This window comes from Oncorhynchus clarkii, chromosome 1, assembly GCF_045791955.1.
Source record: "Oncorhynchus clarkii lewisi isolate Uvic-CL-2024 chromosome 1, UVic_Ocla_1.0, whole genome shotgun sequence".
NCBI classification, from domain to species: domain Eukaryota; kingdom Metazoa; phylum Chordata; class Actinopteri; order Salmoniformes; family Salmonidae; genus Oncorhynchus; species Oncorhynchus clarkii.
Window position 1 is genome coordinate 73,170,947 of NC_092147.1, and position 25,962 is coordinate 73,196,908.

The 25,962-nt window shown below is 41.9% G+C and overlaps 1 protein-coding gene across 1 annotated transcript in view; it reads left to right on the forward strand.

Annotated features, from left to right (window-relative positions):
* Window positions 1-25,962, forward strand: part of LOC139417420 (disintegrin and metalloproteinase domain-containing protein 12-like) — a 150,773-nt gene that overhangs the window by 31,553 nt on the left and 93,258 nt on the right. Inside the window, exons 2-3 of the mRNA XM_071166701.1 lie at window positions 15,821-15,942; window positions 20,780-20,853. Of these exons, the coding sequence (XP_071022802.1) occupies window positions 15,821-15,942; window positions 20,780-20,853 (196 nt within the window). The remainder of the gene's footprint in view (window positions 1-15,820; window positions 15,943-20,779; window positions 20,854-25,962) is intronic.

The following is a 25,962-nucleotide window of genomic DNA, read 5'->3' on the forward strand; positions in this document are numbered from 1 at the left end:
CCCCAAAGAATGGTGTTTCCACCTCCATGCTTCACGGTTGGGATGGTATTCATGGGGTTGTACTCATCCTTCTTCTTCCTCCAAACACGGCGAGTGGAGTTTAGACCAAAAAGCTCTATTTTTGTCTCATCAGACCACATGACCTTCTCACATTCCTCCTCTGGATCATCCAGATTGTCATTGGCAAACTTCAAACGGGCCTGGACATGCGCTGGCTTGAGCAGGGGGACCTTGCATGCGCTGCAGGATTTTAATCCATGACGGCGTAGTGTGTTACTAATGGTTTTCTTTGAGACTGTAGTCCCAGCTCTCTTCAGGTCATTGACCAGGTCCTGCCGTGTAGTTCTGGGCTGATCCCTCATCTTCCTCATGATCATTGATGCCTCACGAGGTGAGATCTTGCATGGAGCCCCAGACCAAGGGTGATTGACTGTCATCTTGAACTTCTTGCATTTTCTAATAATTGCACCAACAGTTGTTGCCAACTCACCAAGCTGCTTGCCTATTGTCCTGTAGCCCATCCCAGCCTTGTGCAGGTCTACAATTTTATCCATGATGTCCTTACACAGCTCTCTGGTCTTGGCCATTGTGGAGAGGTTGGAGTCTGTTTGATTGAGTGTGTGGACAGGTGTCTTTTATACAGGTAACGTTCAAACAGGTGCAGTTAATACAGGTAATGAGTGGAGAACAGGCGGGCTTCTTAAAGAAAATCTAACAGGTCTGTGAGAGCCGGACTTCTTACTGGTTGGTAGGTGATCAAATACTTATGTCATGCAATAAAATGCAAATTCATTATTTAAAAATCATGTACCTATGATAATAATTACAGACCTCTACATGCTTTGTAAGTAGGAAAACCTGCAGTGTATCAAATACTTGTTCTCCCCCCTGTGTATAATATATATATTTATATATAAATAAATGGTGGGACCAACAGCAATAATAATAGTTGTAGTGGACATGGGATTACCATTAACAACAACTACAACAACAATATTAATGAGAACAAAAATACACTAAAACAATGGTAGTGGACCAGTGTCAACATGACTGAGAAGACGCATGTCATGGTATGAAATACAAAACGAAACAGGATGGGAAATATTATCGACATTACTTTGCACATTTCACTGGCTGTCCCTCAGGTTGTGGCAGGAGGACACATATTTAGCTGCCAAAACTGCACATTTTGGCTTTTCACCCAATAAATATTTGATTTTTTATAGTTTCAAATTCTTTGTATTGAATTATCATTTTGGGAAATAAATATTCTTTAGGTCTGAGTATTTGTCACAATGTAATAGGAAATGCATCTCTGTCTCTACCTCTCCCATGGAGCAGAGTGAGCACAGCCAGGTTTGTCTGTGACGACCGGTCTCTATTGCCAGACTGTGCTCACTGAGTCTGTACCTAGTCAATGTTTTCCTCAGTTTTCTATCAGTCACAGTGGTCAGATAGTCTGCCACCATGTACTGTCTGTTTAGAGCCAAATAGCATTGAAGTTTACTTTGATTTTTTTGTGGTGTCTTTCCAATAGGTGATATATTTTTCTTTTTGTTTTGTGATGATTTGGTTGAGTGCTGTCCTGAGGCTCTATGGGGTTGGTTTGGGTTGGTGAACTGAGCCTCAGAACCAGCTGGCTGAGGGGACTCTTCTCTATTTTCATCTCTTGACATTGTAGAGCTGTGTGATGGAATGTTTTGGGGTCACTTGTTTTTAGATGGTTGTAAATTTGATGGCTCTTTTTTCTATTGGAATGAGGAGGGGGTATTGGCCCAATTCTGCTCTACATGCGTTATTTGGACTTTTTCTTTGCACTTGCAATACAGTCTTGCAAAACTCTGCATCCAGTATTTTGATTGGATGTTTGTCCCATTTGGTAAATTCATTATTAGAGATTGGACCCCATACTTCACTGCCATATAGAGCAATTGGTTCTATAACTGATTGAAAAAATTTGAGCCAGATTCTAATTGGAATTTCGATTTTGATGTTCCTTTTAATGGCATAGAATGCTCTTCTTGCTTTGTCTCTCAGCTCATTCACAGCCATGTGAAAGCTACCTGTGTTGCTGATATTTAGTCCTAGATATATGTCGTTTTTGGTGTGTTCTAATAGAACTGTGTTCAAATAGAATTTATATTTGTCATCCTTATTTCCGGACCTTTTTTGGAATATCATTATATTTGGGTTTTTTAGGTTAACGGTCAGAGCCCAGGTCTGACAGAACCTGTGAAGATGATCTAGGTGCTGCTGTAACCCCTCTTTAGTGGGAGACTGCAGCACCAGGTCATCTGAGTACAGCAGACACTTCAGTGTTGTGTAGAATGATACCAGGTGCTGCCGATTCTTCTAATGTTTTTGCCAATTCATTAATGTAGATGTTAAATAGTGTTGGACTTATTGGGCAGCCCTGTTTCACTCCCTGTCCCTGAGAGAAGAAGTATGTTTGCTTGTTGCCAATTTTAACCACACATTTGTTTTTAGTGTAATAAAATCATATGTTTTCCCTCCAATACCACTTTCTATTAGTTTATAAAAAAGACCTGCCAAATTGAATCAAATGCTTTCTTGAAATCTACAAAAAATCCTTTGTTTTGGTTTACTTGTTTATCAATTAGAGTGTGGAGGGTGTAAATGTGGTCTGTTGTACGATAATTTTTTAGAAATCCAATCTGGCTTCTGCTCAGGACGTTGTGTTCGTCAAGGAAATGATGTAGTCTGCTATTTATAATACTGCAGAGAATTTTTCCCCAAGTTGCTGTTAACGCAAATTCCTCTGTAATTATTTGAGTCAAATTTGTCTCCATTTTTATAGATTGGTGTGATCAATCCCTGGTTCCAAATATCGGGGAAAATACCTGCAGTGAGGATAATGATGAAGAGTTTGAGTATAGCCAATTTGAATTTGTGATCTGTATATTTGATCATTTCATTTAAAATTCCATCAGCACCACAGGCCTTTTTGGGTTGGAGAATGCATAGTTTTTCCAATAATTCTTCTTCTGTAATTGGGGTATCCATAGGATTCTGATAGTCTTTGATTGCTGATTCAAGGATTTGTAATTTTTCTTGTGTATCTTTTTGTTCTGGGCTCTTTGTTTCTGTTTCTGTCTCTCTCTCTGTTTCTCTCTCTCTCTCTGTTGTACTCTCTTTTTCTCTCTGTTTCTCTCTCTCTCTGTTTCTGTCTGTCTTTCTCTCACTCTCTCTCTCTCTCTCTGTTGTACTCTCTTTTTCTCTCTGTTTCTCTCTCTCTGTTGTACTCTTTCTCTCTCACTCTCTTTCGCTCTCTCTCTCTCTGTGTTGTACTCTCTCCCTCTGTTTCTCTCACTCTCTTTCGCTCTCTCTCAGTATCTCTCTCTGTTTTTGTCTCTCTGTTTCTGTCTTTCTCTCTCTCACTCTTTCTCTCTGTTGTACACTCTCTCCCTCTCTTTCTCTCTCACTATCTCTTTCGCTCTCTCTCTGTTTCTCTCTCTGTTTCTCTCTCTGATGCATATAATATGATGGGTGAAATGTTTACATATAATTCCAAATGTTCCCAAGGAAGATCAAGCGTATGAGGGAGAGATGATAGATGCTGCATGCAAACACAATCCTTCAATTTGCGCACACACACACAGACACACACAGACACACACAGACACACACAGACACACACACACACACACACACACACACACACACACAGGCGACTTCTCATCATATATTAACACCATGTAATTACCAATACTTTCAGTGTGTGAGAGAAGAGGGAACATATGAATAGAGGGGGAGTCGTGTTAGAGCTAGTGTTGAAAGCTTTATTAGAAGACGTCTGCTTGACTTACATTTTATTGTGTTTTTTTTAATTGCACTCTAACCGCAGAATGTGGCTGCTGTTAAACACTCACACTGTCACGGTTTACACGCATCACTAAAACAAACAAACTACTGTAGAGGCATGGTTAAATATCTTAAAAACAGGACTCATTTTGTGCTGTTGTTAGGATATGAACAACAGTGGATAAATGGAGTTTGAGCCATCCTGGGAGCACAGTCTACTGTTGGACAGTCTGATGCAGGAATCAAATGTGGCGTTGTCGTCAGACTGGTTTTCAAAGAGAGTCCCATTAACCAGAGAGAGAGAGAGTGACAGAGTGACGAGCTCTCCTGCTATGATGAGAAGGAAAATAGAAATCACACAAACTCCGTTGTTCCCTACTGTAGGCTCTGACTTCTCAGACTTCCCATGATCCTGCCTCCCGGTGGCATTTCCAGACAGAAAACCCTTCTAGTGTATAGCAGTAGAGCTCAGAGAACATGAGGAACAACAGTTTGATTGTGTTTACTGGTAGAGTTGTGGTTCCCAGAGCCTCACATTGATGATAGCAGGGCTTTATCACCAGTCCTTAGGCCTCCCTCCCCCTTTTCCGCCCTCCATCCCTCCACCTTTCCTGGGGCTAGTATTCCCAGCACTTCCTCCTTGGCCACACAGGCCCTACTGGGCCTGCTATCATGTGAGCACGCTCTGTGTGGACCTCAGAGGGCCCAGACGACAGTGGTTTGTGAGAGCAGAGGAGAGGATAGAGTGGAGCATGGCAAAAGACACTGACAAACTGGAGGGGGTACAATATCTTTCCCACACTCAGCTTGAAGTCAGTCAGACAATATACCATACACATAATAATAAAATAATAATAAAAATATATGTATTTTATAGAGAATCTCAAAGTCGCTTTAAAAACACAAACAAAATAACTATTTAACAAAACATATGTGGCAGTTTTTGATACTCTTCCACCACTTCAACTTACAGGAAGTTCGGGAAAGTAGTGTATTGAGTATGTATGTATATATATATATATACAGTGGGGCAAAAAAGTATTTAGTCAGCCACCAATTGTGCAAGTTTTCCCACTTAAAAAGATGAGAGGTCTGTAATTTTCATCATAGGTACATTAACTATGACAGACAAAATTAGAAAAAAATCCAGAAAATCACATTGTATGAAGTTACAGACCTGTAACTTCTTCTTTAAGAGGCTCTTCTGTCCTCCACTCGTTACCTGTATTAATGGCACCTGTTTGAACTTGTTATCAGTATAAAAGACACCTGTCCACAACCTCAAACAGTCACACTCCAAACTCCACTATGGCCAAGACCAAAGAGCTGTCAAAGGACACAAACAAAATTGTAGAAATGCACCATACTGGGAAGACTGAATCTGCAATAGGTAAGCAGCTTGGTTTGAAGAAATCAACTGTGGGAGCAATTATTAGGAAATGGAAGACATACAGGACCACTAATAATCTCCCTCGATCTGGGGCTCCACGCAAGATCTCACCCTGTGGGGTCAAAATGATCACAAGAACGGTGAGCAAAAATCCCAGAACCACACAGGGGGACCTAGTGAGTGACCTGCAGAGAGCTGGGACCAAAGTAACAAAGCCTACCATCAGTAACACACTACGCCGCGAGGGACTCAAATCCCGCAGTGCCAGATGTGTCCCCCTGCTTAAGCCAATACATGTCCAAGCCCATCTGAAGTTTGCTAGAGAGCATTTGGATGATCCAGAAGAAGATTGGGAGAATGTCATATGGTCAGATGAAACCAAAAGAGAACTTTTTGGTAAAAACTCAACTCGTTGTGTTTGGAGGACAAAGAATGCATCCAAAGAACACCATACCTACTGTGAAGCATGGGGGTGGAAACATCATGCTTTGGGGCTGTTTTTCTGCAAAGGGACCAGGACGACTGATCCGTGTAAAGGAAAGAATGAATGGGGCCATGTATCGTGAGATTTTGAGTGAAAACCTCCTTCCATCAGCAAGGGCATTGAAGATGAAACGTGGCTGGGTCTTTCAGCATGACAATGATCCCAAACACACCGCCCGGGCAACGAAGGAGTGGCTTCGTAAGAAGCATTTCAAGGTCCTGGAGTGGCCTAGCCAGTCTCCAGATCTCAACCCCATAGAAAATCTTTGGAGGGAGTTGAAAGTCTGTGTTGCCCAGCAACAGCCCCAAAACATCACTGCTCTAGAGGAGATCGGCATGGAAGAATGGGCCAAAATACCAGCAACAGTGTGTGAAAACCTTGTGAAGACTTACAGAAAACGTTTGACCTCTGTCATTGCCAACAAAGGGTATATAACAAAGTATTGAGATATACTTTGATTATTGACCAAATACTTATTTTCCACCATAATTTGCAAATAAATTCATAAAAAATCCTACAATGTGATTTTCTGGATTTTTTTTCTCATTTTGTCTGTCATAGTTGAAGTGTACCTATGATGAAAATTACAGGCCTCTCTCATCTTTTTAAGTGGGAGAACTTGCACAATTGGTGGCTGACTAAATACTTTTTTGCCCCACTGTACACCTGTACGCCAAATACATTTAATCTCAGTTTTTCACAATTCCTGACATTTAATCCAAGTAAAAATGCCCTGTTTTAGGTCAGTTAGGATCTCCACTTTATTTTAAGAATGTGAAATGTCAGAATAATAGTAGAGGGAATTATTTATTTCAGAATTTTTTTCTTTCATCACATTCCCAGTGGGTCAGAAGTTTACACACACTCAATTCATATTTGGCAGCATTGCCTTTAAATTGTTTAACTTGGGTCAAACATTTTGAGTAGCCTTCCACACGCTTCCCACAGTAAGTTGGGTGAATTTAGGACCATTCCTCCTGACAGAGCTGGTGTAACTGATTCAGGTTTATAGGCCTCCTTGCTCGCACACGCTTTTTCAGTTCTGCCCACAAATTTTCTAAAGGATTGAGGTCAGGGCTTTGTGATGGCCACTCCAATACCTTGACTTTGTTGTCCTTAAGCCAATTTGCCACAACTTTGGAAGTATGCTTGGGGTCATTGTCCATTTGGAAGACCCATTTGAGACCAAGCTCTAACTTCCTGACTGATGTCTTGAGATGTTGCTTCAATATATTCACATAATTTTCCTGCTTCATGATGCCAACTATTTTGTGAAGTGCACCAGTTCCTCCTGCAGCAAAGCACCCCTACAACATGATGCTTCTTCACGGTTGGGATGGTTTTCTTCAGCTTGCAAGCCTCCCCCTTTTCCTCCAAACATAACGATGGTCATTATGGCCAAACTGTTCTGTTTTTGTTTCATCAGACCAGAGGACATTTCTCCAAAAAGTACAATATTTGTCCCCATGTGCAGTTGCAAACCATAGTCTGGCTTTTTTTTATGCCGGTTTTGGAGCAGTGACTTCTTCCTTGCTGAGCGGCCTTTCAGGTTATGTCGATATTGGACTCGTTTTACTGTGGATATAGATACTTTTGTACCTATTTCCTCCAGCATCTTCACAAGGTCCTTTGCTGTTGTTCTGGGATTGATTTGCTCTTTTCGAACCAAAGTACGTTCATCTCTAGGAGACAGACGCGTCTCCTTACTGAGCGGTATGATGGCTGCGTGGTCCCATGGTGTTTATACTTGTGTACTATTGTTTGTACAGATGAACGTGGTACCTTCAGGCATTTGGAAATTGCTCCCAAGGAGGAAGCAGACTTGTGAAGGTCTACAATTTTCTTCTGAGGTCTTGGCTGATTTCTTTTGATTTTCCCATGATATCAAGCATAGGTGCACTGAGTTTGAAGGTAGGCCTTGAAATACATCCACAGGTACACCTCCAATTGACTCAAATTATGTCAATTAGCTTTTCAGAAGCTTCTAAAGCCATGACATAATTTTCTAGAATTTTTCAAGCTGTTTAATGGCACAGTCAACTTAGTGTATGTAAACTTCTGACCCACTGGAATTGTGATACAGTGAATTATTAGTGAAATAATCTGTCTGTAAACAATTGTTGGAACAATTACTTATGTCATGCACAAAGTATATATCCTAACCGACTTGCCAAAACTATAGTTTGTTAACAAGAAATGTTGAGTTTTTGAAAAACAAGTTTTAATGACTCCAACCTAAGTGTATGTAAACTTCGGACTTCTGACTTCTGACTCAACTGTACATGCATACATACATACATACATACATACATACATATACTGTTCAAAAGTTTGGGGTCACCTAAAAATGTCCTTGTTTTTGAAAGAAAAACATGTTTTTTGTCCATTCAAATAACATCAAATTGATTAGAAATACAGTGTAGACATTGTTAATGTTGTAAATGACTATTGTAGCAGGATCTTTTATCTTTTTCTCAGGATCTTTTGATCTTTTATGTAATATCTACATGCGTCTGTCATACACATCTACACAGAGGCCCATTATCAGCAACCATCACTCCTGTGTTCCAATGGCACGTTGTGTTAGCTAATCCAAGTTTATAATTTTAAAAGGCTAATTGATCATTAGAAAACCCTTTTGCAATTCTGTTACGTTAGCACAACTGAATTGCATTCAACTGAAATGTGTCTTCCGCATTTAACCCAACCCTTCTGAATCAGAGAGGTGCGGGGGGCTGCCATAATTGACATCCACGTCTTCGGCGCCCGAGGAACGAAGGTCAGTCAATTCGGAAAATTTCAAGAATTGTGAAAGTTTCTTCAACTGCAGTCGCAATAACCATCAAGCTACCACGACTCCAGATATGACCCGGATACAGACACAGGAGGTGGATAGTTTGATTCTCCGAATATTTAACATAACAGCGGAATTGCTGCAGCAATGCAGTAAAAGTGTGATCCTGGCGATCCGCCAAGGTCTGGAGTCCTTTCATAAGGTTTTGAAGTAGCTGGGCTGTCTCCTTGGCAGAGGGTAACTTGGAATACCTATCCACCACTGCAGCTGCACTCATATATAACATTTTATTTTATTTGACGGTGGGAGACCAGTGACGAAGTTCAGGGACATATGAGACCAGGGGCTGTGAAGAGCAGGGAGTGGTTGAAGGAGTACAGTCGGAGCTTGTCGTGGAGTCGTATTCTGTGCACGCACAGTGCAGGCGACAGGGAATGCGGAGACGTCAGGAACCATGGTGGGCCACCAAAATTGTTGTCGGATGAAAGCCAGGGTTCGACGGGAGCCAGGATGGCGGGTCAATATAGAGGGACAAACATCCGGTTCTATCCCCCCTCCTCCCCGAGTCCAGCTGGGAATGCTGTGCCTTATAGACCAGGCTTTCTATACCCCAGATGACTGCAGCCGGGTATGGAGGATGGTCTCGGGTTAGAGGGTGTAGCAACGGGGCTATACAGGTGTGAGGACACGTCAGGCTTCACAATATTTGACTCAGGGCGGTAGGAGATAGTGAGTCCTTTCATAAGGTTTTGAAGTGGCTCCTCGTGTCTTCCAATGGTAGATCCTTGGGAGGAGACAGCGTTGCAAAGCTGGTCTGAGTCTGCTGGAACAGTCATGGCCAGTTCGTACTATCACGATTCTCAGAATATTTCATATAACAAAGGGGCAGGAAAAAGGCTGGTCGAGGGCAGGCAGAGGTTCGTAAACTAGGTCAGAGTCAGGCAGGTACAGGACGGCAGGCAGGCTCAGGGTCAGGACAGGCAGAAAGGTCAGAACCGGGAAGACTAGAAAATAAAAACTTGAACAGGAAACATGCTGGTAAGACCTGACAAAACAAGACAAACTGGCAACAGACAAACAGAAAACGCAGGTATAAATACACAAGGGATAATGGGGAAAATGAGAGACACCTGGTGGAGTGTGGAGACAAGCACAAGACATGTGAAGCAGATCAGGGTGTGAGGACCACCACTCATGAGGACCTCCACAGGAAGGAAAACCCAGAGTTACCTCTGCTGCAGAGGATAAGTTCTTTAGGGTTAACTGCACCTCAGATTGCAGCCCAAATAAATGCTTCACAGAGTTCAAGTAACAGACACATTTCAACTGTTCAGAGGAGACTGTGTGAATCAAGCCTTCATGGTCGAATTGCTGCAAAGAAATCACTACTAAAGGACACCAATAATAAGAAGAGACTTGCTTGGGCCAAGAAACACAAACAATGGACTTAGACCGGTGGAAAAACTGTCCTTTGGTCTGATGAGTCCAAATTTGAGATTTTTGGTTCCAACCGCCGTGTCTTTGAGATGCAGAGTAGGTGAACGGATGATCTCTGCATGTGTGGTTCCCACTATGAAGCATGGAGTAGGAGTTGTGATGGTGTGGGGGTGATTTGATGGTGACACTGTCTGTGATTTATTTTTCAACAGGACAATGACCCAACACACCTCTAGGTTATGGTAGGGCTATTTGACCAAGAAGGAGAGTGATGGAGTGCCTCATCAGATGACCTGGCCTCCACAATCACCCGATTGTCGTGTTGGATGAGTTGGACCGCAGAGTGAAGGAAAAGTAGCCAACAGGTCCTCAGCATATGTGGGAACTCTTTCAAGACTGAAAGCATTCTAGGTGAAGCTGGTCGAGAGAATGCCAAGTGTGTGCAAAGCTGTCATCAAGTCAAAGGGTGGCTACTTTGAAGAATTTAAAATATAAAATACATTTTGATTTGTTTAACACTTTTTTGCTTCCTACATGATTCCATATATGTTATTTCATAGTTTTGATGTCTTCTCTATTATTCTACAATGTAGAAAATAGTCAAAATAAAGAAAATACACTGGAATGAGTGTGTCCAAACTTTTGACTGGTACTGTATATTTATTTATATAATTATTATTTATATATATATATTTATACTCTGTCTGTTTGTATACTCATTCCCCTTGACCCATTCCATATCTTGTTGGGTTACAGTCTGCATTCTGTCACGTGTGCTCCCTCTCCGGCCTCTAGTGCACCTGGCTGCTCGTTATGGGGCACACCTGTCACCATCATTACTCGCACCTGCATGTCATCACACTTGGACTCCATCGCGACATCACACCTGGACTCCATCACTTCCCTGATTACCTTCCCAAAATATGTCACTCCCCTTTGGTTCCTTCCCCGGGTGTTATTGTTTCTGTTTCATGTCTGTGTGTTGTTCGGGTTTCTTGTTTTGTATTATGTTGCGTTTATTTACAAAAACACTTACTCCCTGAACTTGCTTCCCGACTCTCAGTGCACATTATTACAGAATAAAGCCTCACCTATGGGAAGCATCAGTGCTTAAAAAATAATAATAATTCTGTCAGGTGGAATGACGTCAGGTCCGGGAGCGGCTGCAGGCTTTCTTGTCTCAGCCGGATCGCCAGGCTCCCCTGCCTCTGCCGGCTCGTCGGGCTTGCATGCCTTCGTCAGATCGCCCGGCTCCCCTGCCTCAGCCAGTCTGTCAGGTTCCTGCGTCCCAGCCAGCGACAGGTTCCTGCGCATCAGCAGGGGTGACCTGTCCGCTCCTGATCCCCGGGATCGTCCCTTGGGTTGGTGTCCTGCGGCTGGAGCCGAACACACGCCGTGGTGGGGGTACCGTCAGTTATGTTTTCTCTCCGACGCTCTAGGTCACCATGCTCCTGCGTCTCAGCCAGATTGACGGGTTTCCTTCACCTCTGCAGAGGTGTCCGGTCCGCTCCTGTTTCCCGGGATTGTCATTTTGGTCGCCTTCCTGCAGCTGGAGCCGCGTTTCAGGTAGGGGGTACTGTCACGTGTGCTCCGGCCTCTAGGTCACCAGGCTCCTCGTTATGGCGCACACCTTTCACCATCGTCACGCGCACATGCGCATCATCAGACTCACCTGGACTCCATCACTTCCCTGATTACCTTCCCTATATATGTCACTTCCTTTGGTTCCTTCCCCAGGCGTCATTGTTTCAGTTTCATGTCTGTGCGTTGTTTGTGGTTCTTGTTTTGTATTATGTTGTGTTTATTTATTAAAACACTCACTCCCTGAACTTGCTTCCCGACTCTCAGCGTACATCATTACACATTCAAAATGGATTAAATATATTTGTTTCTCACCCATCAACACACAATACCCCATAATAACAGTGAAAACAGTTTTCAACTCTCTCGGCAAGTTTCTAAGAGCTTTGCACAACTGGATTGTATAATTATTATTTTCAAAATTCTTTACATTTGTTGTTTTGCAGATTCTCTGTAATGAGTGCATACATTTTAATACTTTTTCCGTACTGGTCCCCCGTTGGAATCGAACCCACAACCCTGGCGCCATGCTCTACCTACTGAGCTACACAGGACAAATTGGTTATTGATCATTGCAAGACAACCATTTAAGTCTTGCCATAGATGTAATTTTTAAAAGTTATTATTTGTTTTTTTTTACCCCTTTTTCGTGATATCCAATTGGTAGTTACAGTCTTGTTCCATTGCTGCAACTCCCGTATGGACTCGGGAGAGGCGAAGGTCAAGAGCTGTGCATCCTCCAGAACACAACCACAATACTTCTTGACACACTGCCCGCTTAACCCCGAAGCCAGCTGCACCAATGTGTCGGAGAAAACACTGGTGACCGTGTCAGCTTGCATTGCACCCGGCCAGGCGCTTGCATTGCCTGGCCAAACCCTCCCCTAACCCGGCAGACACCGGGCCAATTGTGTGCTGCACCATGGGTCTCCCAGTTGCAGTCGGCTGCGACAGCAGCTGAACTCAAACCAGGATCTCTAGTGGTACAGCTAGGACTTTGATGCAGTGCCTTAGACCACTCCACCACTTGGGAGGACCTGCCTTAGATTTTCAAGCAGATTTAAGTCAAAACTGTAACTTGGCAACTCAGGAACATTCACTGTCTTCTTGGTAAGCAACTCCAGTGTAGATTTGGCCTTGTGTTTTAGGTTATCGTCCTGAAAAACTCCCCAGTCCTTAACGATTACAAGCATACCCATAACATGATGCAGCCACCACTATGCTTGAAAATATAGAGAGTGGTACTCAGTAATGTGTTGTATTGGATTTGCCCAAAGCATAACACTTGGTAATCAGGACAAAAAGTTTGTTGCTTTGTCACATTTCTTGCAGTATTACTTTGGTGCTTTGTTGCAAACGTTGTTGCAAATGTTTTGGAATATTTGTATTCTGTACAGGCTTCCTTCTTTTCACTCTGTCAATTAGGTTATTATTGTGGAGTTACTACAAATGTTGTTGATCCATTCTTAGTTTTCTCCTATCACAGCCATTAAACTCTGTACCTGTTTTACACTCGCCGTTGGTCTCATGGTGAATTCTCTGAGCAGTTTCCTTCCTCTCTGGCAACTGAGTTAGGAAGGATGCCTGTATCTTTGTGGTGACTGGGTGTATTGATACACCATCCAAAGTGTAATTAATAACTTATCCATGCTCAAAGGGATATTCAATGTCTGCTTTTTATTTTACTCATCTACCAATAGATTCCATTCTTTGTGAGGCATTGGGAAACCTCCCTGGTCTTTGTGGTTGAATCTGTGTTTGAAATGCGCTGCTCGGCTGAGGGACCTTACAATTAACTGTATGTGTGGGGGGTACAGAGCTGAGGTAGTCATTCAAAAATCATGTTAAACACTATTATTGCACACAGAGTGAGTCCTTGAAACGTATGACTTGTTCAGCAAATTTTTACTCCTGAACTTATTTAGGTTTGCCATAACAAAGTGGTTGAATAGTTATTGACTCAAGACATTTCAGCTTTTAATTTTTAATGAATTTGTAAAAATGTCTAAAAACATCATTCAACTTTGATATTATGTGATATTGTGTGTTGGCCAGTGACAGAATATCTACATTTTATCCATTTAAAATTCAGGCTGTACAGTCAAGGGGTGTGAATACTTTTTGAAGGCACTGTACATACTCAAATGGACAGCTTTCTCAAGTACTGCATTTTCTGTGTGTGTCTAGCTTGTCTAACTAGCTAACTGTGTATTACCCCCGGTGAATTCACATTACTAGGAGGGTAAAGAAGTTTTTTCGATGCTAAAAATAATAGATTTACAATAGAACAAAACATTGTGGGAGAAAGAGCTTCATATTGATTCCCAGTTTAACAGAGTAAGAGCTTTAATGTACAGCACAGCAATAGGTTGGTTGGTGCAGTAGTGCTGTTGAGAGATATTGGTAAAGCTGTGTTCCCGGTGAGCTGTGTGAAACCATCCATTATTGATGTTGTGTCTGTGGTCTTACTGCAGAACAGATACCCTTTGGGGACACCACTGTTTCACAGTAGAATAATGGAGAGCTTGCATTGTGTTTGGAAAAGGCAATATCAAAAGGTAATATGTCTACAGTGTTGTACAATTTGTCTGAGGGCCTCTTTATTGTCTTTTAAAAAAATGGATCTGTGTCGTAGTTCTATTTAATGTGAATGTTTTTTTTTACCAATAGTAGGTCCGTTTGGTTCACTCAAGTAAACTAAAACCCTTACATAAATGGGGCACTTAGTGTGTAATAAATTCAAGGTCATTTAAACAATAGAGCAGTTTTCCCCAAATGCTATCGATTTTTGGGGGGTTGGACATAAATGTCTGTAAAAAATACAAAAGCAAATCAGTGATTTTAATTTTGGAAATCTGTTCCAAAGTATTTCCATCCATAATAGCGAGATATATGTGATCGTATACAAATGTAAGCAAGGTTTGAAAAAATTATGTTTTAGTCAAGTATTATACACTATATACTGTACACAAGAGTATGTGGACACCCCTTCAAATTAGTGGATTCGGCTATGTCACCCACACCCGTTGCTGACAGGTTTATAAATCGAACACACAGCCATGCAATCAACAGACAAAAATTGGCAGTAGAATGACCTTACTGAAAAGCTCAGGGATTTTTGTTGGGAGAAACCCAAGAAATGGGTTTCCATGGCCGAGCAGCCGCACACAAGCCTAAGATCACCATGCGCAATGCCAAGCATGTAAAGCTCGCTTCCATTAGACTCTGGAGCATTGGAACTGCTTTCTTTGGAATGATGAATGAAGCTTCACCATCTGGCAGTCCGATGGACGAATCTGGGTTTGGCGGATGACAGGAGAATGCTAGCTTCCCGATTGCATAGTGCCAACTGTACAGTTTGGTGGAGGAGGAATAATGGTCTGGCTTTTTTTCATGGTTCTACTAGGCCCCATAGTTCCAGTGAAGGGAATCTTAATGCTACAGCATACAATGGCATTCTAGACGATTCTGTGCTTCCAACTTTGTGCCAAAGGTTTGGGGAAGGCGCTTTCTTGTTTCAACATACAAATGCCCTCTCGCACAAAGCGAGGTCCATACAGAAATGGTTTGACGAGATCGGTGTGGAAGAACTTGACTGGCATGCACAGAGCTTGGACCACAACCCCATAGATCACCTGCGGGATGAATTGGCACGCCGACAGCGAGCCAGGCCTAATTGCCCAACATCAGTGCCCGACCTCACTAGTGCTCTTGTGGCTGAATGGAAGCAAATCCCCGCGGCAATGTTCCAACATCTAGTGGAAAGCCTTCCCAGAAGAGTGGAGGCTATTATAGCAGCAAAGGGGGAACCAACTCCATATTAATGCCCATGATTTTGGAATGAGATGTCTGACGAGTATGTGTCCACATACTTTTGAGCTCCGGTCACTTTGCAGTCTACAAATTGTTTGTAATTATTTTTGCCCCCCTGACCATCTGCTCAAAAAAAATCACTCCGCAGCTGAATCTAGTTGATGAACCATTCAATAGAGCAACACATTTTACTTGAGGTGGCCTGAAGCTAAATGATGAAACAATCACATGTTCAAAAGACTAACATTTAAAGTATGATAACAATGTTATGTCATTCTCCATAATCTCATGGTTGACTGCCGCCACAACCATTGAAGTCAGGTGTTATGTAATTCTCATTATACAGTAATATACATGCTCTCAGTTAGGCCTCCTCAGGTCAAGTGATAGCAGTACTTAACAGAGACCAGATAGACTCGCGCTAACCATACCCACTCAGTACAAACCATTTCCATTGATTACATCACATCATTAATCACTGTTATTGATCTTTTAACAGGGAAAAGCTTGGACCAGAGTGTGCTGCACAGTGCTGTCCCTAAGCCCCAACGCTATGACACCACGGTACCTCTCCTGCTGGAAGGGCGGCAGCGCAAACCACTCAGCCAGCTCAAGTCCAGGGTAAATATTCATAAAGCGGCCACTTAGCGGCCTTGGCTAATGCTAATAAGCTGCTCCTACTATAGCTCAGCCAAGCGCAGATGCTAGCCTGCCTGCTCACTTGCATCAGGTCTCCTGTGTTGTTCCAGTCGTGAGCTCCTAATAATTCCCCATTTCTGTTTATCCTCGGCTGATTCCCCTTTGTGCTTTTTCCTCAAAGCTCGCTCCCTGCGGCGTTGAATGGCCCCTCTGTTGTTTGTTTAGTATGAGCTAGGCCCTGAGGCTCCACACACTGTGAAATTATTCCCCCAACTCGCCAGGCTCCTATACTCTACAAATCAGCAGTGCATGAAAAGCAACATTTTGAAATGGTTTACCACTGGCAGAAGACTGCCTTTTTCCCCCTAAACTGTCTGGTTTTGTAACAAAGTCAGGTAGCAACCGGATTTGAAACCATCTAACCATTGTGCTAAAATGCATTGGAAGGGTGAGCAAATGCACCCTAACACTTGTTATCCTTGACATACCAGAACTGTAAGCAAAGATATACAAGACCTATTAGACTTTCTTTCTATGAACCATGTGTAATGCCTGAAATCCATTGAGTTATTAAAACCAGGTAAATCAGCACATTTAATCTCTGCTATTACATGGGGTCTCTAAACAATTAAGCATGTTCTGCATGCTGGTTTTAGGGTATATTAGGGTAGCTTCAGACGGGGAAACCCAATGCGTTCAGCCCACTAGGACTTGGGGAGAGAAATACATTTTTGAAATCCGGGATCCCCCACCTTCACCATAGGGAAACCATTCCCGACAAGGGAAACGCGTGGGTGTTGAGTAGTATTCCCAGAATATTTAAAACAGCCATGGCTTTCCAAGATTTATCCCTCAGATTATACATGAGTGGATAGGTTTTTCCTAGCTGGAGGAAATACCACACCCTCTGAGGGGGTGGTTTTTTTCTATGTTAGTGTCTCAATTACACACTCTCCCTGAATGCTGAGCTTGTGCTTTACTTGGCTGACATGGGGAGGGTATTAGCAAATCAACAAAATCTCTGAAATGAGAAGGAGTCATGAGAGCTGCCAGTGATGCACCAGTAATTCATCAGAATGTGTTATATTATAGCTTTGTCTGGAACAATGAAGAGATTCTAGTTATTTAGTTAGGACAGAATTTTGGTGAAAGTTAATTAAATTTTATTAGAGAGGTATTCCATTGTCATGACACTACATAATCAATTGAGTTTGACAACAATGTGTATTTGTATAGCTCACGAGCCAGCTGTTATAGCCATGTTGACCATTCCAACATATTATTGAGTTTAACAATGATTGAGTTGGTTATTTTATCAGAGATGATACCAAACTCATTTTTCCTTCCACCCCTTTAGTTTTTCTTGAACTGTTCTCGGTGCCACAAGAAGTAGCAAGCCAATGTCTTGGTGGTGGTGAGTCAGGACAATTGGGTGATGACCTGACATGAACCGCCCTGCCTTCTAAACCACAAATGGACCCACAAACTATACAACTCTATGCACTACTTTTAACAATTTCTACTGAACATTTTACAAAAACACGTTCACTTGAAGATCAGTGCAGATACAACATTTGTAACAGAACGACGGCACCAACAGCACAAACCGTCATTTGATTACCAAACTTTACATCTGCACAGTTCAAGTAAATATGTTTTTGTAAACTTTTCTGTGGACATTGTTAAATAGTGTTGTATGGTTTGTTTAGCTTTGCAGTCTTTGGTTTTTGTTTGGCATACATTTTAAAGTGAAAAATATGAGTCTCAGTATCACTCTGTTACGGTGGATTTGCCCTTATCTGACTGGGACAAAATACTGGTTGTTCTGTCTCTGCCTGTCTATCTTTATCTCTGCCTGTCTTTCTTTATCTCTGCCTGTCTGTCTATCTTCATCTCTCAAGGTGCCGCCAAAATGCCTGGCTGCTTGTCTGTGTACCTGCTTCTACGTGGGTAGTAAAATAGTTCAAATGACAACATGACCTTTTCCTAGCAGGAGGCTCTCCATCCCCACGTGTGTGTGCACGTGTGTGTGTGTGTGTGTGTGTGTGTGTGTGTGTGTGTGTGTGTGTGTGTGTGTGTGTGTGTGTGTGTGTGTGTGTGTGTGTGTGTGTGTGTGTGTGTGTGTGTGTGTGTGTGTGTGTGTGTGTGTGTGTGTGTGTGTGTGTGTGTGATACAGTATCTGATAGCCTGTCATAAACTGTGCGACAGACAGAGATCCCCAGCTGCTGTCAAGCCCCCCTTTTCCCATGGGCCAGTTCGGTCATAGCTCATGAGTGTTAAAAAGGCAGGAGGTCTGGGGAAATTAGTGTCAGGGTCATAACTCATGAGTGTTAAAAAGGCAGGAGGTCTGGGGAAATTAGTGTCAGGGTCAGAACTCATGAGTGTTAAAAAGGCAGGAGGTCTGGGGAAATTAGTGTCAGTCAGCACTGAAATATGCAGACAATCATCAAAATGTTGTTCTTGCACTCAAGGAACAACACTGTTTACTCTGCAAAAACAGAAACGTTTTTGCTGTTGATTTTTTCTTGTTGACCTAAAGTGGATTTTTTTTATTTCATGTTCAACATTAGATCATTTTTTACATTACTGTTGATCTTTTATAAACGTCTCTAATTTTCTGAATGAACAGAGTCCATGTTTTAACCTAACTATGGGAAATCATGAAAGGTACTAACGGAGGTGTCTATGACCTGTAACGGAGAGGCACCATACATACACTAAATCAGATAAAATGTTATTAGTCACATGCTCCGAATACAACAGGCGTAGGTAGACCTTACAGTGAAATGCTTACTTAACTAACAGTGCAGTTTCAAAAAATATGGATAAGAATAAGAGATAAATGTAACAAGTAATCAAAGAGGAGCAGCAAAAAATAACAATATATACTGGGGGGTGCCGGTACAGAGTCTATGTGCGGGGGCACCGGTTAGTTGAGGTAGTGTCTACAGTTGAAGTCGGAAGTTTACATTTGTTGTCCTTAAGCCATTTTGCCACAACTTTGGAAGTATGCTTGGGGTCATTGTCCATTTGGAAGACACATTTGCGACCAAGCTTTAACTTCAAGACTAATGTCTTGAGATGTTGCGTCAATATATCCACATAATTTTCCTGCGTCATGATGCCATCTATTTTGTGAAGTGCACCAGTCCCTCCTGCAACAAAGCACCTCCACAACATGATGCTGCCACCCCCGTGCTTCACGGTTGGGATGGTGTTCTTCGGCTTGCAAGCCTCGCCCTTTTTCCTCCAAACATAACAATGGTCATTAAGGCCAAACAGTTCTATTTTTGTTTCACCAGACCAGAGGACATTTCTCCAAAAAGTACCATCTTTCTCCCCATGTGCAGTTGCAAACCGTAGTCAATTTTTGCAAATAGTCTGTTCAAAAGTTTGGGGTCACATAGAAATGTCCGTGTTTTTGAAAGAAAATCATTTTTTTTGTCCATTAAAATAACATCAAATTGATCAGAAATACGGTGTAGACATTGTTAATGTTGTAAATGACTATTGTAGCTGGAAACGGCTGATTTTTTATGGAATATCTGCATAGGTGTACAGAGTCCCATCATCAGCAACCATCACTCAGCTAATCCAAGTTTACAATTTTAAAAGGTTAATTGATCATTAGAAAACCCTTTTGCAATTATGTTAGCACAGCTGAAAACTGTTCCTCTGAGAGTTCCTCTGTCCAGTGTCCATCTTCTTTTGCCCATCTTAATCTTTTATTTTTATTGGCAGTCTGAGATATGGCCTCTTCACTGTTGACATAAGACTGGTGTTTTGTGGGTACTGTTTAATGAAGCTGCCAGTTGAGGACTTGTTTATTTATTTCACTTTAATTTAACCAGGTAGGCAAGTTGAGAACAAGTTCTCATTTACAATTGCGACCTGGCCAAGATAAAGCAAAGCAGTTCGACACATATAACAACACAGAGTTACACATGGAGTAAAACAAACATACAGTCAATAATACAGTAGAAACAAGTCTATATACGAGTGAGGCTTGTGAGGCGTCTGTTTCTCAAACTAGACACTCTAATGTACTTGTCCTTTTGCTCAGTTGTGCACCGGGGCCTCCCACTCCTCTTTCTATTCTGGTTAAAGCCAGTTTATGCTGTTCTGTGAAGGGAGTAGTACACAGCGTTGTCTTTGTTTCTGGCCTTTTTGAGCCTGTAATCAAACCCGCAAATGCTGATGCTCGAGATACTCAACTAGCCTAAAGGAGGCCAGTTTTATTCCTTCTTTAAGCAGTACAACAGTTTTCAGCTGTGCTAACATAATTACAAAATATTTTTCTAGTGATAAATTAGCCTTTTAAAATTATAAACTTGGATGAGCTAACACAACATGCCATTGGAACACAGGAGTGATGGTTGCTGATAATGGGCCTCTGTACGCCTACCTAGATATTCCATTTAGAAAATCTGCCGTTTCCAGCTACAATAGTAATTTACAACATTAACTACGTCTACACTGTATTTCTGATCAATTTGATGTTATTTTAATGGGCCAAAAATGAGTCTTTCTTTCAAAAACAAGGACATTTATAAGTGACCCCAAACTTTTGAATGGTAGTGTATGTGCTCATCAAAAAGTCAGCTGTCATGGCTAGAGTCCAGAGCTTTCCCTGTTCAGGTTACGTAGTCAGGAAAACAGGGCCCTAGTCATGACAACCACCAAAGCAATGGATCTGGGAACTGGAATCCCTCTTCCTGGTCCTTTCCCAGCATGCCCACATACTTCCTGTCCAGTATGTGTCAGCCGTGCTAGGTGTGTCTCGTCCCCTCACCTCTGGTGTCCTGTGTTTGTGTTCTAGAGTCATCCTGCATCACTGAAGCTGGTGGTGGAGGCGGAAGGTGAACAACTGGTCCTGGCACTAGAAAAAAACCAGTAAGTCATCATTCTACATTCCACTGCACATCCTAAAGTCCTACATCAGACCTTCATCACTACAGGCATCTCGGCTTCCAAAGGAATATGGATGTTTTGGGGACTAGTGAAATGGTTTGTTTTGAATTTGGGAAGATACAAGTACATTAACATATGGAGTAAACAATGATCAGATGTGTTGCTTTTCAGCTAGCATATGCTGTGCCCATGGCTGTAGTAAGAGCTATGGGAAACAATTCTACAGTATGAGGGCTGATACAGTTTCATGGAGGGGAAGAAATATTTCACTTAACAAATGTCGAGGCACTTTTATGGTTTAGTCTCTCTGAAGAGTTGAGTGATGATAGTTGATAAAGAATGAGGGTGAAGTGGACTCGAGAGGTTGTTTTTTTCTCTCAACACCTTTTTCTCTTCCAGACTGTGGAATATAACACCAGGCATGAGAACTGGGAATCCTGTGGAGTATTTGTGAAATCAACTGCATATATACACACTGTTCATATATATACAGTACAAGCTAAGCATTTCCAGAAGCAAAGAGACTTGGGCCAGGTATTAGGTCTGAAGCAGCCATAGGCCTTCACGTATTTTATACTTGGCTTAATCATTGCGTTTGCATGTGTAACTTACACTCCTTGGCTTGGACACTGTGCAGGAGACATGATCTCCCTCCAGTTAGTTTAGTCTGCCAGGTTTGATGGACCACCATAGATGCATAGACTACACCAGTAGGGATAAGACCCCTGAGATCTATCAGATTTCACTGCAACGCTACTGAGATAGTACATACACTTTGACATTAGGATATTCTCATGGATTTTGTGTACTGCACTCACTCCCATCACTCCTTTGAAACACACCCACTATAAACATCAAAACTCTGATTTTCCTCATCACCTCACTTCTACTGTCCAACTTAATGTGTCCCTGACAGAATTCCCACCACCCTATTCCTAAAAATAAAAAATCCCACCCAACTACCCTACACGCATCGCCAACCTTGGTGACCCGTGTGTCAGCTGTGAGAGATAAGCCAGCCCAGGAATTCCCTTCCGTCTGTCCTCCTCCCTGCCTCCCTCCAGATGTGTCCGCTGATGTCTGTCTCACGTCTGTACCCAGACACAGGTGGTGTGTGACCTCTGCGTGCTCTCTGTGTGTGCACTGTGCGGGGTTGTACCCTCCCTGGCTTCTCTGTAGGATCAGGAGGTAGGAAGAACCTCTGAGCCAGCACAGAGTAGTAGTTTGCTCTCTCAGTTTGTGGTGTATAACACCACAATATGCTGCTAATGTCCACTTAATAGCTTTCAGTGTTAAGTATGAAGGTTCTATTGGGCTGAGTTATGCAAGGTTTACTTTAAGTGGTGGGTTTTTTACAGAGTTCTGCTGAGTCCATAAGGTTTCCTAATTTGGTTTTCCTCAAGTGCACACCTGGTCCAGGGCCAAACTGAAAAGATCTAGCTCTACCAAAAGTAAACAGAATAGCAAATCTAATTAATAAACCAATATGTTAGCTAACAGCCCTCTGACACAACAGTCTGGCCTAGAGCAAGTATAGAGCTGTTCAGGCTGTGTGTGTTTGGGCAAGAATGCGTTTGTTCATTGATTATCATCAATAGATTGATTCCTCTATCCTCTCAGCTAGAAGCACTCACAACCTGTGTAGCATTGACAGTATTGTAAGACCAACTCAGTGGCCTTGTGGTTAGTGTCTGTCCAGAGATTGGAAGGTTGGGAGTTTGATCCCTGGCCGAGTCATACCAAAGACTATAAAAATGGGACCTGATGCATCTCGGCTTGGCCCTAAGGAGATAGATTGGGGGAAGGCCCTGTGATAGACTAGCGTCTTGTCCATGGGGTGTACTTGTACATCAAGCTGCCTCATGCTACAGAAACAGGAGATACTAATTTGAGCTGTTCTGGCTTGCACAAGCAAAGGCTACTTCCAGTTATTGAGTCTCTCTAAAGTAACAGCCCAAACCTACTTCAACTTTTTCCTTTGGTTTCTCCTGGAAATATTTGACCCAAAAAAGCGGTCAATTTGGAGTTGGACCTGCATTTTCTGTCTGAGCTTGATGTTGGCTCTCTGTCAGCTCTGTACCTGAGCAACAGACTGAGAAATTAGGCTGATGCATCTGGCCTCATTGGATCCTGGCTCTCATTTATTCCCATTTCTCTGTTTAGCTTTTGGAGGGTGTGTGTATGTGTGTGTGTGTCTGCCAGCGGAGCTGTTTTTATTTATTCAGTCTGAGTGGAGTGCCTCCCAGCTCCTGAAGCAGCACCCACCGGATCATTGTTTCAATGTATTCAAGGCTTCAGATATTGATTTTCTTTAATTTTCTGTCATTAGTCAGGAACAGAGTGAAAAATACAAGAAACTCACAACGGCCCACACTTCATGCAGACACCAAGCTGTGTAAAAACAAAATGGATCCGATTATGCAAATCATGAAGGACAGAGTAGTGAGAGGATGAAGAAAGATTGACTGAAGGAGGAAGGTTATAAGTCTTACACTTGGCTTTGGTTATGTCGATACTTTTTGATGAGGTCTAGACCTTAAGATGACAGTTTTAGTCGCTCTTGATGGCAGGGGCCTGAACAATTGCAGTTTTCAGGCAATACATGACTACTACAAGCAGTACTGAGACTATAGAGAAATAGCATTCTGAATCCATAGGGGGACTCAAAGGTCAAAGGTGATAATAGCCGTGATCTAGAGCATGTTAGACAGCCTCTCATGATGTCAATCCTATGAGACATTACACTGATTAAAGACTGCAACTGTAGGAAGAAAGAATGTGTGTGTGTGTGTGTGCGTGTGTGCGTGCGTGCGCTACCTGGTCTCATAGACTAGGCGTAATATAGTAAATGTAAATCCGAGGACACTCAAATTAGTATGATATGTGACGTTTGGTATGGTTACATAAGACAGAAGGTTACTTAACCTGTTGCGACGACCAAACCCGGATCCGGGATTCTATTTATAGACCTAAGCTCATTACCATAACGCAACGTTAACTATTCATGAAAATCGCAAATGAAATGAAATAAATATGCTAGCTCTCAAGCTTAGCCTTTTGTTAACAACACTGTCATCTCAGATTTTCAAAATATGCTTTTCAACCATAGGAAAACAATCATTTGTGTAACAGTAGCTAGCTAGCGTAGCATTTAGCGTTAGCATTAGCGTTAGCATTAGCGTTAGCATTTAGCAGGCAACTATCACAAAAACAAGTAAAGCCTTCAAATAAAATAACTTACCTTTGAAGAACTTCTGATGTTTTCAATGAGGAGACTCTCAGTTAGATAGCAGATGCTCCGTTTTTCCAAAAAGATTCTTTGTGTATTAGAAATAGCTCCGTTTTGTACATCACATTTGGCTACCAAAAAAAAAAAAAAAAAAAAAAAAAAAAACGAAAATTCAGCCCTCAAAACGTGAACTTTTTTCCAAATTAACTCCATAATATCGACTGAAACATGGCAAACGTGGTTTAGAATCAATCCTCAAGGTGTTTTTCCACATATCTCTTCAATGATATATCCTTCGTGGAAGCCTGGTTTCTCCTTGCTCTCAAATGGAAAAATAATTGCACCTGGCTTTACGCTCCAATTTCGACGCAGGGACACCAGGCGGACACTTGGAAAATGTAGTCTCTTATGGTCAATCTTCCAATGATATGCCTACAAATACGTCACAATGCTGCTAACACTTTGGGGGAACGACAGAAAGTGTAGGCTCATTCCTTGCGCAATCACAGCCATATAAGGAGACAATGGAAAACAGAGCTTCAGAAATTCTGATCATTTCCTGGTTGATGCATCATCTTGGTTTTGCCTGTAGAATGAGTTCTGGGGCACTTACAGACTATATCTTTGCAGATTCTGAAACTTCAGAGTGTTTTCTTTCAAAAACTGTCAAGAATATGCATAGTCGAGCATCTTTTCGTGACAAAATATCGCGCTTAAAACGGGAACGTTTTTTATCCAAAAATGAAATAGCGCCCCTAGAGATCAAAGAGGTTAAGGCAAGAAACAAAAGGAGGGTGGTTGGTCGGGGTGGATGGATGGATAGGACCCAAAGGTTGCGTGTTCGAATGTCATCATGGACAATTTAGCATTTTAGCTAATTAGCAACTTTTCAACTACTTTTTAGATTCTTTGCAACTATTTGGCATGTTAGCTAACCCCTCCCCTAAACCTTATCTTAACCATTTAACCTAACTCCTAACCTTAACCCTAACCCCTATCTCTAACCCCTAGCCTAGCTAACGTTAGCTAGTTAGCTAGCTTATGTTAACCCTTTAACCTAACTCCTAACCTTAATCCTAACCCCTACCTCTAACCCCTAGCCTAGCTAACGTTAGCCAGCTAGCTAATGTTACCATTAGCCACCTAGCTAACATTAACCACAACCAATTGGAAATTCATAACATATCATACATTTTTGCAATTTCGTAACATATTGTACATTTTTGAAATTCTTAACACATTATACATTTACATATTTGTTCATATCATATGAATTGTAATTCGTAACATATCATACGTAATTGATTATGGACATCCACAAATTAATACATACTATACTAAACGGAACATATCATACGAAATGGAGTGTCTTGAATTTACGTACAGAATAATATTAAATGCTCTGAGACCAGGTTGATGTGTGCCGGCTGGGTTGAGTGGATTTTGAGAAATTGTCTTGTCAGGAAGAGTTCCGTTTCATACTGTTCAATTTTCCAATTTTCCTAGTACATTCATTTGATTCAGGTCATGCTGTACTTTTTGGTGTTGCAAAGCTTTTAGTATGTAACTGCACATAATTTCAGCATTAGGCATCTACAGTAATGATACAGGAAATTCTCAGACAACAGAATAACTTTTTAATGTCTCCATTCATTTCTCTTATCTGGGACAGCTCCTGAAAGATTTGTCTTGAATCCATTCGACAGCTCAGTTGTTGACTGAATACTTTCCCATGAAGACATTTCCTCAAATACTTTTCTGCCAGGAAGGAATAGGAGATTGGGGATCCTTCACAAACACAGGTCACTGTTAAACAACATCATTATGGCTGCCACAAACATCCCCATAGCAACATCCTCCTC